The sequence below is a fragment of the Dipodomys merriami genome, unplaced genomic scaffold (assembly GCF_024711535.1).
Source record: "Dipodomys merriami isolate MVZ:Mamm:240054 unplaced genomic scaffold, mDipMer1.0.p SCAF_14, whole genome shotgun sequence".
Classification (NCBI taxonomy): Eukaryota; Metazoa; Chordata; class Mammalia; order Rodentia; family Heteromyidae; genus Dipodomys; species Dipodomys merriami.
Window position 1 is genome coordinate 33,613,738 of NW_027202715.1, and position 17,399 is coordinate 33,631,136.

The 17,399-nt window shown below is 38.3% G+C and overlaps 1 protein-coding gene across 1 annotated transcript in view; it reads right to left on the bottom strand.

The window, feature by feature from the left end:
• Positions 1–432: 432 nt before the first annotated feature.
• The window catches only part of LOC138825785 (lysosomal acid lipase/cholesteryl ester hydrolase-like), a 36,037-nt gene continuing 19,070 nt past the window's right edge, over positions 433–17,399 (bottom strand). Inside the window, exons 3-9 of the mRNA XM_070020448.1 lie at positions 10,866–11,064; positions 9,602–9,711; positions 8,066–8,202; positions 5,647–5,793; positions 4,650–4,721; positions 1,824–1,895; positions 433–666 (exon numbers count right to left, since the gene is read on the bottom strand). Coding sequence (XP_069876549.1) covers positions 433–666; positions 1,824–1,895; positions 4,650–4,721; positions 5,647–5,793; positions 8,066–8,202; positions 9,602–9,711; positions 10,866–11,064 — 971 coding nt within the window. The remainder of the gene's footprint in view (positions 667–1,823; positions 1,896–4,649; positions 4,722–5,646; positions 5,794–8,065; positions 8,203–9,601; positions 9,712–10,865; positions 11,065–17,399) is intronic.

Here is a 17,399-nt window from a genome sequence, read left to right on the forward strand (position 1 = left end):
AAGGTGATTACACTGCTAACTTTTCTTTTTATGAAAAGGTGATAAGAAGTAGGTACATTTTATATTACATTCAACTAAGTCACAGATTATCTATCAAATATCAACATGACAAATTTCCAAACATGACAATTTGCTCTATGTGAGCATATAAAGGCAACTGTGTAGATTTTAAATTGTGAGGATAGATATTCATAATGACATGGTATCTTTAATAGACTATAAAAATGACAATATAGTTGAGACCCTAACTTCATATATAGCCACAATTAGAAATAAATCTAGCTAGTGTATATGCTTCTAATTCTTTCTACAAGAATCATTCATCTTTAAAATCATGGTATCTTTCATATAAAAGAACAAAAGACCTTAGAAAATAACTACTCATTTTCCAGCAATTAAGCAAACACCCTTTTCTATGCGTGTCTCTGGCTCTCATTGGTATTTCTTCATCAGATCGATCATTTCATCATATACCCTCTGGGGGGCATTCAAGCCCCAGATAAAGTCAATATGATTGTAATCAGGAATTTCCTTGTGGTACACCAAGTTGGGGATCTGAGTCTGTAAGATATGGACGTCACTGGCATCTGCCAGCCAGTCTCGAACCCCGTTCCAAAAGACTATGGGCACAGGAATGTCTTTCACATTGTACTTGGGAGGGTAACTCTACAATAAAGAAAAGAAAGAAAGGTTTATTATAGTTTTCAAAACGGCAGTAACTACATCTCCATTAAACATTGTCCAATAAGTCTGAACTGAGAATAACAGATTAAATTTTGAAAATTCCTTTAAGTATTCAAGTAGCCATTGCAAGAACAAAATGAAATCTAGAGCTGGGCACCAGTGGTTCACCCCTGTAATCCTGGCTACTCCAAAGGCTGAGATCTAAGGATGAAGGTTCCAAGCCTAGGCAAGAAAGTCCTTGAGACTATTATCTCTTAATAAGCACCAGAAAAACAGGAGTGGTACTTGGGTTCAAAGTGGTAGAGTGTTATTTTTGAGGAAAAAAGATCAAGGGAAGCATTGTTTTCATGAGATTCAGAGGGAGCAACTGGCCCATGTAAGGGGAGGCTAAGCCAGAGCCTCCTAGTTTCTCCTTTTTGGATGGAAGAGGCAACCTGATTTCCTCATCTGTTTTTTAAATTGTTGGTGGGTTGTGGGGCTTGAACTCAGGGCCTAATGCTGACCTGAGCATTTTTCGCCCAAAGGCTTGTGAGCTAGCAATTTGAGCCACAGTGCCACTCTTAGCTTTCTGGTAGTTATTTCAAGATAAAAGTTTTAAAGACTTTTCTTCAAGGGAAGGCTTTGAATCATGATCCTCTGGTTTCAGCCTCCTAATTTTGTAGGATTACAGACAAGAAACATGGCACCAGCTTCTCATCTTTAAGTCAAAGATAACCATGTCTAACTCACAGGGATGCTGTGAGAAGGAAATAAGAAAACACAGATCAAGTAGCTCACACATCAGTGTACTTGATGCTTAAAGATGCTAATTCTATCTGTGAGGGGAAGTGCTTACACAATGTCCAAGAAACCCACAGCTTGTAATATACTTGGAACTAGTTGAGTCTACAGTGTCTGTGCTCATGCCCGCTCTGAAGAATGTGTGCCTCTTATCTAGAGTCACTCAAAGGATGGAGAGAGAAAGGCCAGTCCACAACACCACCTGCAAACCTGTGAGCTTCTGGGGAGGACAGAGGGAAATCAAATACCACCTAGGCATTCCTTAGTAGCTAAGCCCAGCCACAACCTCAGTAAGGTAGGCTGCTTTCCGAGAGGTGTTATTTGGGGGTCCATTTACTTTTAAAGACAGAAATCTTTACCTGGTTGTAGTGTAGGTAGTTTTTGGCACTGCTTCCCCAGTCAAAGGCTTGTAACTTGTTAACTTTTGTAATCTAAGAGTAAAATAAAACAACAAATTGACATATAAGGGATCACTGTATTAAGCCAAGTCATGAGAATTGAGGAGCTGGGTTGTCACTGCTCACTAAACTGAAAAGTAGCTGCCCATCTGCCTCAAATGGCTCAGACTTACTCCTTGCAACTCTGGGAGTGCACACACACCCCAGCTCACAGAAATTGGGTCTTTCTGACATAGAGTCTATCAAGGAGCAGTTCAAAACACTCAGAAATGTAGGAGAATGTTGCTGTTAGGATATGTGAAGTAAACAAAAGATGATAAACTGAAATGTGACTGAGGGGGATTGTGAGTGCCTAAAAGAAGAGCATGAGTGAACAACAGGACTTTCAAAGGCCCAGGCCATTGCTTAAATGCTAAGTGTGCTCTGTCAGCATGGGAGGAACAATATGCATTCCAGGGGCTCCTCTTCTAAACCACAGCAAACTCTCATATTTAGCCTTCCAGTCTCTACAAGCTAAGAACTTCAGGCCAGGAAATGACTCCTTATAGTTGATCCAAGAGAGGATTCAGGTCAGTAAGTGTTAAAGCCGTATTTCCAATAGACAGGGCTCTGAGGAAGGTGACCAAATGAGCAATGATGTCACACATGAGCATATCCCACACTTGCTAAGGTAGAGGAATCTCCTTCACAGGTTTTTCCAAAAACCTGTGAAAAATCCAGAGTGAAAAAGCCAGACAAACACATAGTATCTGGCTGCACTAAATCTCTAGAAAATGAAAACTAATCTAAAGTAACAGAAAGCAGCATAACTGTTTGGGTTGGAGGAGAACAGAGGAGAAGGTATTGCAGAAGGGCATAAGGACACTTTGGAGGGCTGATGCTATGTTCACTCTCTTGATTGACACAGGGCTTGCAAGTGTACACCTATGGTAAAATGTATCAAGGTGTGTAGTTTGAGGACCATTGTATCATTAAAACTTCAATAATGCTGTTAAAAATCAAAAATACCCCTTCGAATAACTACTTAATAATAGAATTTATTAAAGCAAGTATAAATTCTCCAGGGCAAGTGCATCTGGATTCGTGCATACACAGGAATCTGTTTTTGTTTTAATACTTTTAAGTAATTGTGAAAAGGGGTTTCATTTCAATAATGATTAGAACTACAATGCATCTTTTTTTTTGTCAGTCATGGAGTTCAATATCAGGGCCTGGGAACTGTCCCTGAGCTCTTTTGCTCAAGGGTAGTGCTCTACCACTTTAAGCCACAGTTCAATGTCTATTTTTCTGGTGGTTAATTGAAAATAAGAATCTCATGGGAACTGTTCTGACTAGACTGGCTCTGAACCTTGATTCTTAGGTCTGAGCCTTCTGAGTATCTAGGATTACAATGTGAGCCTCCAGAGCCCAGCAAAAATATATGTTTCTCTCTCATCCTATTATTCAACCATAAGTGTCTACTTAAAAATCTTTCCATTTTAGACATTAGGATAAACTCAAATCCCATTATTTTACTGCAATGTGTTATTAAAAGATGTCCTTTTCAAAAGCAATCCATTCTAGTGTTATAATACAAGCCACTCGGGAGGCTGATATTTAACCACTGAGGTTCAAAATCAACCTGGGCAAAAATGTCTATGAGACTCATCTCTAATTCCTGAGCCGAAAGTCGGACATGGAAGTGTGATTCTAGTGGTAGAAATCCATTTTTAACCTAAAGAAACAATCATAAGCTAAAGAGACAACTACAAGATTGAGGCCCTGAGTTCAAGCCTCAGTACCAAAACACACACACACACACACACACACACACACACACACACACACACACACACACACACACACACACACACACACACACACACACACACAGAGTGATTCTGCCTGCCTGCCTGCCTGATGGTTGGAAATTTTGATGTAAAACACTTATGGTACCATCCTTTTAAGCTTAACAGTAACTTGCTTTATATTTAAAATAAAATTCCCGGGGGGGGGGGGGCGGGAAACTTTTCCAGAGTTGGACATAAGCTCTGACATAATGTTAAGGAAAAGGGGAAAAACAGTAGAAGAAAAATAACCTACTTGTACATCTACTGCTGTGTTAAGGTATATACCAGAATGCAGAGACATCTCCTAACTCTAAATACACATCTCTAAGTACACATCTGTGAATAACTATAGAACACTTATTACATTAAAAGATAATGCTCCTATTTTGCTAATATATGATCTGGAACAGATCTGGATTACTTCAGTGATAAAAAAAATAAGCAAAACTCTATTTGCAAAGTTAGTGATTCCCCTCCCTGCTCATGCTTGGTGTGGCTCTGTTACTCGCTGACATTCTAAACATATCCTGTCCACAGCTGACTGTTGAAATAGCAGCACCCTATCTCCACTGCTACTCCAAAATCATGCTTTATGAAACAACACAGAAATAAAATAAACCTGGGAATCAATGACAGACAGATGGAGAGGAAGGAAAGAAAAGCAGAAGTAAATAGGTAACTGAGAAGTAAAGAAAGGAGAAGGCAGGGGAAGAGTGGAAGAAGACACAAGACAAACCTCAGAGCTGTTGGATGATCTCACATGTAACATGTGTGCATCATACAGGGAAACACAGACAACACAAACACAGTGACCAGACCAGGAAGGAAACCAGATCAAACTTTTACATAGAATGTCTTTCAGTGTAACAAGGTGGAGAGAGAGGTACATGGATGGATACTTGCAATTTTCCAACAACTGGATTTTCCCATAAAAAAGCTGCCCTTCTGAAAGGCCTACCTGCCTCCAGTGTAAGAAATCTTGCACAGAAGTTCCAGCAGTACTGTGTGACCAATAGACATCAATTCTTGACTGTACGATAAACATGACAAATTTAAGAATGAAAACAGCTTTAAGGTGATACTGAAAATCAACACATTTTGTTTTTTAAAGAATTAAAAACTACAATCTCAAATATAAGAGATTAGGATGGAAAGAGAATGCTCTGACTATAACTATGTCCTCTAAAATATGAATAAGCATGGAGAGTGTGGAAGAATACAGCTTGCAATCACGGGCCATGGTTAATTTCTTCTTTATGATTTCCTGAACTTGCAAAATTGTAAATGGCAATAAGACTACCATTACCAATAAGAAAAAAGTGATATTACTCTGAAAAATTCAGACAGCCATTGCTCCAGAATTGTAGATTTGAGACAAGGTCACCTAGGCAGCCTAGGCTGGCCTGAAACTTATGACCCTTCTGCCTTAGTGTTTCACATCCTGAGGTTACAGGGGGTAGCCACAATGCCTGACTCTTAAAAACTACTTTCAAAATTTAGCATTGTAAAGTACATGTAGGTTTATAAAGAAAAGGTTATTTCTGGCCAAAGACTTGCATTTAATAAAACAAATAAATACATATCTAACATATTTGTACATATATCCACATATATGAATTGTCATATATGTATGTATGTGTATAGGACGGTATGAGTGTATATATAATGAAAACTCCAAACTGGGAAACACATATTTGTTAAAAGAAATATGCAAATATAGTGGCTTAAATTGTGGCAGATCCTCATATGCAACGCTCCACAGAAGATAAAAACAACCATGAGGACAAATGCATCCATACTCATTTACTGAAAAGCACTTTTGGTCATCTTGAAAGAAAGGCCCTTCAGAGCTCTAACAAGGTCATTGCTGTGTCTCCCACATCATCCAAATTAAGCACATTGCAAGATCAAAACCACTGAGTGTTTAACTCTATTCTGAACATAACTATACATACCATATTTAAATTCCTCTCATCAAATCCAAACAGGAGAAAAAATAAATTTCCACAAAGCTCCTTCATAATTGCATGGGTACAAAAATGGGTACTCAGCCACTTTGTGACTGGATTCTCAGGAAAGAATTCTTTGTGCCCAAGTACATCCTACAAAATATAAAGAATCCCAAGATTAACTCAGCATTTCCTGCTGGGATGGAAGCTTCCACAACTCCCTGCAGAAGCACAGACACACAAATATCCCTCCCAGTAGCCTCAGGAGTAAAATGGAGACTAGCTGATATTCAAGTGAGTATATACAACAAGTATAGATATGTGAGAGACATGGAATTCAGTTTAAAGAGTGAAATAAAGAAAATTGAATACATTTAGAACAGACTTTATAAAGGGCAAGAGCCAGGACGCTTGGTCCCAGGGCCAACCCCAATTAGTTTTCTGTGATGAATGGTGGTGAATCCTGGACAGTCAGCGCAGGGACTGGTGAGCGCTATCCTAGTCCTGCGTGCATGTACACCAAGATGAGCCACACAGGGTCTTGTTTCATAATGATAAAACATGGGTAATGCAAAATGTAACATTTTAATCATTTTTATGTGTTTAGTTGCAGCAAATGTAGTCACACTGTTGTGCATCAATCACCCTTATCCATTTCCAGAACATTCTCAGCCGCCTACTCTCAAACTCTGTTCCCATTAATTACACAGTCTCATCCCCATCCTCCTGTTCCCATTGTTGCATGCTTTTATAAGAAAAGCTTTTCTGAAGCACAGCCACATTATCTGTTATCATTAGCTATTTTATTCCACAAGGGTAGAATGCAATTCTTACCAAAAATAAATCCAGGTGATCTATCCAACAGTTTATAAAAAAAATTATCAAACACTGGTCTACAGTATCCCAAACCAGTGGTCAGAAAATCAGTACTGATAAGGCACTACCAGAGAAATTATTACTTTCTTAAGACATAGTGGGCAACAGGAAATGGGAAATTTTCTTTTTATATTCAAATCAAACCTATCTCTACCTAGATGTCTACCTAGAAGGACAAGTAGGAAAGGAACGCAGGTTTAAATTTATAGCTTTGTTTAAAAAAAATAGACACAGAGTCCTTAACTGCCAGTATTTTAGATTGGCCTTGCTTGGATCTTTGTAGAAGAATCAAGTAAAAATAGATGTCCTTAAGGAAAGAGGAAATGTGGACATGGAGATAGATAGGAACAGAGGCAAACACCAAGAGAAGACAAAGGCATAAATTGGAATGATGCTTCTACCAACAGGAATGGCCAAAGATTGCCAACAATATGAAACACATTTGTCGTCCTAGTCTAGCAAACTAATATAAGTGGGAATATAAGGATAAATGGGCAGATCTCCAGAGGGCAAGTGCCACCTGTCTCAGATTTAATGATTACAGTGTCCTTTAGCAACCTCGGTGGTACAGGGCAATTGCTTGGTACAGTGACTATGAGACTGGAATTTTGGCCAGCAAACAGCATATTCCCTTAGTCCAAACATTCCTTTTAAAAGAAATTGGAATATATCCTTCAATAATGATAATAAGCATACCACGATAAATACACAAACCAGTGATAGTTACTTATTATCATTATCCAGTGTTATGTACTATACATAATTTTATGTGCTAGACTTTTACTTAGAACTGGTAATGTAGTCGATTGGTTTATACCATTATCACCAATATAATAGCCTGAACTGCAAATTCACTAGATAACAGGAAATATTCAGCTCTATTATGATCTTACAGGGGTGCCACCCAATATGTGGTTCCTTATTGAATGAAAGCACATTACATGCTGCACGATCATATAGTTTCCTTGACAAGATTTCAATTATGTACATGCTTGTATAAATGTATAAGGCATCTAATGCAAGAATTAAGGGGCTTCTGTTTTCAGAGAGCTTAAAACAACTTCTCTTTACTTCTATATCCTCTGTGACTAGAACTTGGAACTGCAAAGACAGTGGCTGAGGGCTGATGTGTTTGGTGGCCAGGTTGGAGAATATAATTAAACAGCATCTTTATATCATCATCCTGTGCTGAGGGCTGGGCCTGTGGAAATGGTGCACATCCGGTCTCCTGTCTCCCTTCTACTGTTGTGCAAGAACTCACATCCCTGAATAAAATGCTAGCACCGCTCATGTTTAAATAATATTTCCTTTGTAGTGGACAGAGAGCTGGACTAACATGTTAGTTATGAGTACTCACAGCTGCAGTATTCACAAATGCTACTCTTCCAAGGCCCCCAGCCATAACAAATAGTGGTGAAGGAAAGAAGATAAACCCATTGTTCTGCTAAGAGCAAACCCAGAGAAGGACAGCAGTCTCCCTCCAAGGAGCAGTGCTTCAATGTGAAGAGGAAATCTGTCGGGAAGAGAAAGAGGGGGGCAAGCCGTGTACCTGAAAGAAAACTTCGGGGAGGATTCTTAGCTTCATTATAGGACTGGAACTGAAAGCCAGTGAAACCACAGGAGCCAAGGCATAGAACATTTTGATTTTTTTGGCCAGGTCAGGCATCTGTGAAAATCCAACAAAACCTGTAGGAACAAAAGGAAGATAAGAGGAATTCCATCTTCTAGGATTTTCCTCCTCAGAAAAGACAGGAGAGATCTAGCATCACTTGTGAGGCCCTCCAGAAACAGCCAGAGGAGGGTGCAGAGATACCACCCTGAGGTAGCAGAGCACCTGAAATGGGGCCCTGGTCTGCTCAAATGGAATTTAATCAAACTGGAAAACATGAGGCATTGCTAAGTGCTTTTATTGAGTCTAAACCTAGACATGCATAGGATGAAATCAAGAATGAGAAAACCCCAAAATTTTTCTGTATTCTTTAACAATGTAAATGTAAGTCTGTAACATTTCATGAGCTCTGCTCTAAATCTTTTGAATCCCCTGGCCCTCCCTTCATCCCTAATTTACAGATCCAAACAGTTCCAAACATTTAGAATTCCCTAGAGTGTCATTTAGCTTTCTCCCTGGTCAGTTCTTGCAACTTGGTCTGAGAATGTCACTTTAGAAAACACTGGAGCATCACAAGTAAACTGTCCATTAAAGAATTATAAATGAAGAATGATGTCCTCAACATGGGAAAATTTAACTCAATATATCAGTAAGACTAAAAGCATTCATAGTTGTCACAGGAGGGTATTGTACAGAGAGCATGTGATATAAAGACAGAATTGTTAGTCACTAATCACAAAGAGAATAATTAATTGAATTATGAGGCTGGTCCTTGGACTTTCATTAGAGAAATTTGCTTGTTACAACGATAGACAGTTTGTATTTTCTTTAAACTTCACTATATTTTTTGTTGCAAAAACATGCTCATTTTATGATCAACATAACATAAAATATACGTATGGATTTTCAAAATTGTAAATAAAGTCTAACCTGTCACACTTTTATTCTTCTTAAATTTTACCTCGTTCTTTTCCCCCTTCTCTCTACTTATTTATTTATTTATTTACTAACTTACTTACTCAAATTTTATGTATTTAGGATATCCCAGAGCTTTGTATAAGGTAAACAAGTGATCTATGACTTGGCCACATCCCTAAACCCTCCACTGAACTTTAAAAGTTAGTCTATCCTGTTATTTCCACTTTGAAGTCTCCGACCTTAGAAAACTTCCATTTCTTCAACCTTCTCACATCCTTATATTGTTTAACAGGAAAAATACATGAGAGGACGTGGCTTAGATTCATTCTTTCAGTTTGAAGAGAACCATACATACTGTAATTAGAAATTTATAGCAATATCTATATTTCCATATAAAACCTAATATGAAAATTTTTTGCCCTTCTATGATTTCTTCTTGACATTTTAAAAAGGAACTGTATTTGAGCTTTGTGGCTTTCTTATGTTTCTCTTATAAAAACCACCTAAACTCCATAGTATATCCATTCTATCAACTTCCAGTCTTTACTGTATACATACCGATGGTGGTGCCTTGAGAATGACCCACATAATACAACTGCTTTTGGCCAGTTTTATTCAGAATGTAGTCAATGGAAGCTGGGAGATCATATTTTGCCATCTCATCAAAACTAGAATCCAAAAACAAACAAACAAGATCTTGTTCATTGAACAGTTGCATAAATACAGAAACACTAAGCTTGGAACTTGAACTATTGTCACATACTGAACTGGATACCCCAGTGCTGAGCTCAGGAAACTGAACTTTACCTTGGATTCCATTGCATATGCGCCTCTCAAAAAGAACAATTACCCTAATCTTTCTCTATACCCTCTGTTTGTCTACTTGGTTTCATCCATGTTGCTGCATAAAAATGTAGTTGTTCAGTCACATTTTATTATGTTACTACACCACACTCTCATTGCCCATTTAGAATACTCATCTGTGGCATGTATTTAGGTAAATTCCAGACTTTCACTATCATAAACAGGATTCAATAAGCATTTTCTGATATATGCCTTTTGATAAATGTTCTTATACATGGATTTCATGTCATCTGAGAAACTCTCGTTGTATAAATAGAAGTCAAGTCTAGAGATGGCCAGAATTCTGATTCTGACCTTTGCTAATACCTCCAACATCTAGCTGTAGCACCAAAACAGGTAGGTGGAAGTGGGGTCTATGTGTGTGTGTGTGTGTGTGTGTGTGTGTGTGTGTGTGTGTGTGTGTGTGTGTGTGTGTGTGTGTGTGTGTATGTGGTGTGGCTGTGTGTAGCATCACAATCAGATGAGCCAAGTGTTCTCATATATTTTACAATAGGCCAGGCTCTGTTCTGTGAGGTTCTTTACCTTTATCTTCTACTATCAGCCTTCTATAAACCCTATGAGATAGATGTTCATTAGTCCATGTCATAAATAATCAGATGCAAGGGTTTATATAATGTATCCAGTGTCATATGACACTGATTGGTGGATCCAGAAGTAAGAAGAGAAAAGAGTTTCTCAAATGAAGAAAAGTGAACATCTGGGAAATGTGTTTGTGGAGGAGAGAAGAGTAGCTGACTCCAAACTCCCCATACCACAAGGAATGCCAAAATTCGCAGCTGAATGTCATTATGAATGTAGTTGTTTCTCTAATTTAACTTAATATTCATTATTAAATTCCTGGTAAGGTTTACAACTTCAGAGTTATTTATGGAAGGACTCTTCTGCTGAAGTCCTGGGTATCTTTCTGCTTTTTAGGTGTCACAGAAGTGAACTCAAGTCATAATCAACTGCAATGTACCTGAAAGCCCAGAATTCATCCTGAGAAACTGAGAGAGTCTTGTGTTTCCGAGACCACGTGTTTCCTCTACTGTTCCCCATCCACACATCAAAACCAGCATCAGCAAGCATGAATCCCAGGCTGTTGTTGTCCGTGTTTGTAACCCAGTTACTGGAATCGGCTATGAAACCATGCTGAAGATAGACAACTGTTTGGGGAACTGAAAAACATTCATGTTTAAGGATAGAAAGTATAAGTTTCACAACAAACATGATGTCTTGATGAGCACAAAATTGTTTAAGAAATACCATAACAAAGAACTTGAAATAAATTAAAATAGGAGTGAGCCCAGGCACCAGTTGCTCATGCCTGAAATCGAAGCTACTTAGGAGAAGATCTGAGGATTGCAGTTACAAGTCAGCCTGGACAGAAAAAATCCTTGTCAGATTCTTATCTCCAATGATCCACTCAAAAGCTTGAAGTGGCACTGTTGCTCAAGTTATAGCACTAGTCCTAAGCCCAAAGATGCTCAGGGAGTTAGCCCAGGCCTTGAGTTCATGCACCACACCTGGAAAATAATGTATGGAAAAGGTATTTTGCATTTGTATAACACTAACACTAAAGACATATTTTAAAGAGTACTAACAATGAAGAACCAACATTGGATGTGTGTGTATGTATGTGTGTGTATATATGTTCCGGGGGTTGGGAAGACTCAAATTCAAGGCCTGAGTGCTGTCCTGTAGCTTTTTTGCTTAAGACTATTGCTCTGCTATTTGAACCATCGCTCTATTTCCAGCTTTTTCTCAGTTAATTGAATATAAGTATCTATGAATATGTCTTGACATAAAGAATATATACAGGGGCTGGGAAGGTGGCTCAGTGGTAGAGCGCTGGCCTTGCATGCTTGAGGCCCTGGATTCGATTACTCAGCTCCACGTAAGCAAAGAGAAAAAAGCTGGAAATGCACTGTGGCTCAAGTGGTAGAGCATTAGCCTTGAGCTGAAGAGCTGAGGGACAGCGCCCAGGCCCAGAGTTCATGCCCCACAACCTGACCCCCCCCCCCAAAAAAAAGGTTATATACAAAAGGGGCTGGGATATAGCATAGAGGAAAAGCACTTGCCTAGCAAATGCAACATCTTAGGTTCAATCCCATTACCAAAAAGAAAAGACCAAAAATATAAACATATATACAAAAGTTAAAAATCTATGAACATTTTTATTTGATTAGGTTGGCTGTAATTTAAAAGCTATCAAGGTTTTTTGTAAGATTTAAGATTAACACAGTAACATAAAATGAGTTCCTCATTCTCTATTAAAATAACTGCTTGTGTAGTTAGTATTAACCTTATCAATAATTGAACAAACATACACACACAAACACATACACACACACACACACACACACACACACACACACACACACACACACACACACACACACACACAAATACCCCAAGAACAAAAACTACCTAAGTAGTAACTAAGGCAGAGATCACTTTTCTATTCATATCTACAATCTTTAAATGGTCACATTCAACTGACTAAATATCAAAAACTGTAATGCTAATTGTTGCTGTCTAGTATTTCTGTTTCTCAAGTATATAACTGCTTCAGGTATAAAGCTAAAAAGCCATTACCACATCAAGCAGGTGCCCTCTGAATTAATGGTACCACACCAAACAGGCTTGCATCCATGTAACAGGTTTAATGACATCTATAATGCTGTTGATCTTAACTAGTGTTGTAAAATACTACCTGCAACAAAAATGACTAGATTACTGAATCAGTTATTGTTTAAACTTTCACCATGGCTACTCTTAAGTCTTTTGCCATTGCAGATTTAATCCTCCTCTGTAACATCAGAAGTTATCTATATATAAGGTTAACTTAGCTTAGGGAAGTCTTACTTGGCTGGTATTTCTGTTGCTTAAGTATTGGGCCACTTTTGTGTTTTACTGGCACACGCTCACACTTGAACTGCCACTTACCCCCCCCCACCATGGGATCAAATCTAATAGGTAAATATCTCACTAGCCATAAAAACCAACTGAGATATCTGATCCCAACAATAAGAAAAATAAAAATAACCCTCCGGAAACAAACTTTATCCTGACAATGAGAAGTGATGTTGTCAGATGGCAAGTGGAGTCACATGTGCTTGCTCTTGTTTTTTTTTTATTGTGAAAATACCATACACAGGGGTTACAATTACAATGAAAAGATAATGAGTACAATTCTTATCAAGTATTGTAGCCTCCTCCTTTGTTTCCCCTTCCCATCTCTTCCCATCCTTCTCCCTAACCCCCACACAATTCACCCCCCCCCACCGAACCAAACTTGTAAAGTTTCAACATAATGACTTGTACTTCTCATTGTTGCAATGGGTCCACCTGTATCCCTAATTAAACGATTTCTTTTCCCCTTCCCCTCCACAAATTATAACAACATCAAATACAGTGAAAGCAGGGTTTATACTGTGGCGGAGGGACATAAAAGCAACAAAGAAATAATCATATAAATGTGTTAGAAATGATCACAAGAAAGAAAGAAAAAAACATTTGAGTCCATATCTTAGGGTTCATTTCCCTAACATCACCTTATCTGACCTTTTCTGCTTGACTCAGACATATATTAGTTATTGCAAATGAGGGAAACCATGGTACATACATTTCTTTGGGCCTGGCTTACTTCACTTAATATAATTTTTTCCAGGCCTTTCCATTTCCTAACAAATGAGGCAATGCCATTCTTTCTGATGGAGGCATAGAATTCCATTGTGTATATGTACCACATTTTCTTGATCCATTCACCTACTGAGGGACATCTGGGTTGGCTTCATATATTAGCTATAGTAAATAATGCTACAATAAACATAGTCGTGCTGGTTGCTTTAGTTTGGTCTTGTTTGTGACCATTTGGGTAAATGCCCAAAAGTGGGATTGCTGGGTCATCAGGGAGCTGTATGTGGAGTCTTTTGAGGAAACACCATACAGCTTTCCAAAGTGGTTGAACAAGTTTACACTCCCACCAACAATGCAGTAAGGTTCCCTTCTGTCCTCATCCCCATCAGCATCTGTTGTTATTACAGTTCTTGATTTTAGCCATTCTAACTGGGGTGAGGTTGCATCTCAATGTTGTTTTAATTTGCATTTCTTTTATGGCTAGGGAGGTTGAGCATTTCTTCATGGGTCTATTGCCATCCTTCTTTCCTCTTCAGCGAAGTTTCTCTTTAAGTCTTTAGCCCACTTAATTTATTGGGCAGTTGTTTCTTTGAAGATTTGTTGTTGGGGGATTTAATTTTTTGAGTTCTAGGTATATTTTAGATATGAGATCCTTGACCGTTGTATGGCTAGTGAAGATCTTCTCCCAACCCGTGGGCTTTCTGTTGATCTTGCTAGCTATGTCCTTTGCCATGCAGAAGCTCTGCAATTTCATGCAATCCCATTTGTCCAACCTTTCTTTGATTTGTTTTGTTTCTGGGTCTCTATTAAGAAAATTTTGGCCTGTGCCAACAAGACCTAGGGTTTCTCCTATTTCATCCTGTAATGTTTTCAGAGTATCTGCTTTGACTTTGAGGTCTTTGATCCATTTGGAGTTGATTCTGGTGCAGGGTGATACATGTGATATATAAGTATTTACCTTTAGTTTTCTACAAGTAGTTAACCCATTTTTCCAGCACCATTTACTGAAGAGGCTGTCTTTCTTCCATTCTATTTTTTCAGCTCCCTTATCGAAGATTAGATGGTTATAGGACTATAGGTTCATTTCTGGGTTTTCAATTCTATTCCATTGTTCCTGAGGTCTGTTCTTGTGCCAGTACCAAGCTGTTTTGATTACTATGGCTTTATAGTAGAGTTTGAAATTTGGTATTGATATTCCTCCAGCACTGTTCTTTCTGTTGAGGATCGTTTTTGCTATTCGGGGTCTTTTATTATTCCATATGAATTTTTGGATTGCCTCTTCTATTTCCTTGAAGAATGAGGTTGGAATTTTGATAGGTATCTCATTGAATTTGTAGATAGCTTTGGGAAGTATTGCCATTATCACCATGTTGATCTTTCCAATCTAGGAGCATGGGAGTTTTTGCCACTTTCTAAGTTCTGTTTTGATTTCCTTTTTCAAGTTTTTAAAGTTTTCATCATAGAGGTCCTTCACTTCTTTGGTTAAGTTAATTCCCAGGTATTTTATTTTTTGTGGGGCTATTACGAATGAAATTACTTTCCTAATTTCAGCCACACTTTTCTCATTGTTGGCAGACAGAAAAGCCATTGATTTTAGAGGGTTAATTTTATACCGTGCAACTTCACCAAAGTTTTGAATCAGCTTAAGTAATTTGGGAGTGGAATCTGTGGGATTCTTTAAATACAAGATCATGTCATCTACAAAGAGGGAGAGTTTTACTCCTTCTTTCCGTATTTGGATTGCCTTTATTTTTGCATCTTGTCTTACTGCTGTAGCTAGGCATTCTAATACTAGCTTGAAGAGAAGTGGAGAGAGTGGACATCCTTGTCTTGTTCTTGAGGTAAGAGTAAATAGCTTTAATGCTGGGAAGTTGGCTCAGTGGTAGAGCACTTGCCTTGCATGCTTGAGGCCCTGGGGTCGATTCCTCAACACCACATAAGCAAAAAGGAAAAAGCCGGAAGTGGCACTGTGGCTCAAGTGGTAGAGCGTTAGCCTTGAGCTGAAGAGCTGAGGGACATCACCCAGGCCCAGAGTTCAGGCCCCACAACCAGACCCCCCCAAAAAAAAGAGTAAATAGATTTAGTTTTTCACCATTAAGTATAATGCAGGCTGTAGGTTTGTCATATACAGAATTTATTGTATTGAAGAATGTTCCATGGATACCTACTTTTTCCAGAACCTTCATCATAACGGGGTGTTAGATCTTGTCAAATGCTTTTTCTGCATCTATTGATATTACCATGTGGTTCTTGTCCTTGCTCCTATTGATGTGATTAATTATATTAATTGATTTGCATATATTGAAACAGCTTTGCATCCTTGAAATGAATCCTGTTCGATCGTGGTGTATGATTTTTTGGATGAATTTTTGAAGCTGATTGGCCACAATTTTGTTGATAAGTTTTGCATCAATGTTCATCAAAGAAATGGGTCTATAGTTCTCTTTCCTTGATGAGTCCCTGCCTGGTTTTGGGATGAGGGTTATGAAGGCTTCAAACAATGTGCTCAATAGTGAACTTTCTCTTTCAATTTCATTGAAGAGTTGGAGGAGTATTGGTGTGAGCTCTGCTTTGAAGGCCTTGTAAAGTTCTGCTGTAAAACCATCTGGTTCTGGGCTTTTCTTAGATGGGAGGTCTCTTATTGCTGTTTCTATTTCAGTGCTTGATATGGGCCTGTTAAGATGGTTTAACTCATCTTGGTTTAGTTTCAGCATATTGATATTTGCTAGGAAAAGGTCCATTTCTGCCAAGTTCTCGAACTTATTAGCATAAAGGTTTGAGAAGTATTCCCTTATAATGTCCTGAATCTTGGTTGTTTCTGTGGTGATGTTTCCATTCTCATCTCTGAGTTTATTGATTTGGGTGTGTTCTCTTCTTTTTCTGATAAGATTTGCTAAGGGTCTGTCAATTTTGTTAATTTTTTCAAAGAACCAACTCTTTGCTTTCTTGATTCTTTCTATAGTGTTTTTGGATTCTAATTCATTTAATTCTGAATTAATTTTAATTATTTCTTTCCATCTACTGGACTGGGGATTATCTTGCTGCTTTTTTTCAAGGAGGCTCAGATGTCTCATTAACTTGTTGGTTTCAGATCTCTCCAATTTGTTGATGTAGGAAGCCAGAGCTATAAAATTGCTCCTGACTACTGCCTTTTCTGTGTCCCAGAGGAGCTGGTAATTTGTGTGCTCATTTTTGTTGAATAGCATGAACATTTGAATTTCCCTTCTAATCTCTTCCATGACCCACTCATGATTCAGCAGTGTGTTTTTCAGCCTCCATGTGTTACAGGACTTTCTTTGGTGGCTTTTGGTGTTGAGTTCTAATTTTATTCCCTTGTGGTCAGAGAGAATGCAAGGTATAACTGCAATGTTTCTGAATTTGGACAAGTTTGTTTTGTGGCCTAAAATGTGGTCTCTTTTAGAAAATGTTCCATGTGCTGCTGAGAAAAATGTGTATTCTGATGCTGCTGGGTGAAATATTTGGTAGATCTGTTAAATCTAGTTGATCTATGCAGTTGTTTAGATCTGTGGTTTCTCTGTTGACTTTTTGCTGAGTTGATCTATCTATGGGGAAAGTGGTGTGTTAAAGTCCCCAACAATTAATGTCTTAGATCTATGTGGGATTTGAGGGAAAGTAGTATTGCTTGGATAAATTTGGGTGCTCCGTTGTTTGGCAAATAGATATTTAGAATTGTAATATCCTCCTGAAGGAGAGATCCCTTAATTAGTATGTAGCAACCTTCTTTATCTCTTCTCACTAATTTTAATTTGAAGTCTATTTTATCTGATATTAGGATTGCAACTCCTGCCTGTTTATGGGGGCTGTTTGCTTGGTAGATTTTGCTCCAGCCTTTCACATTGAAAATGTGTTT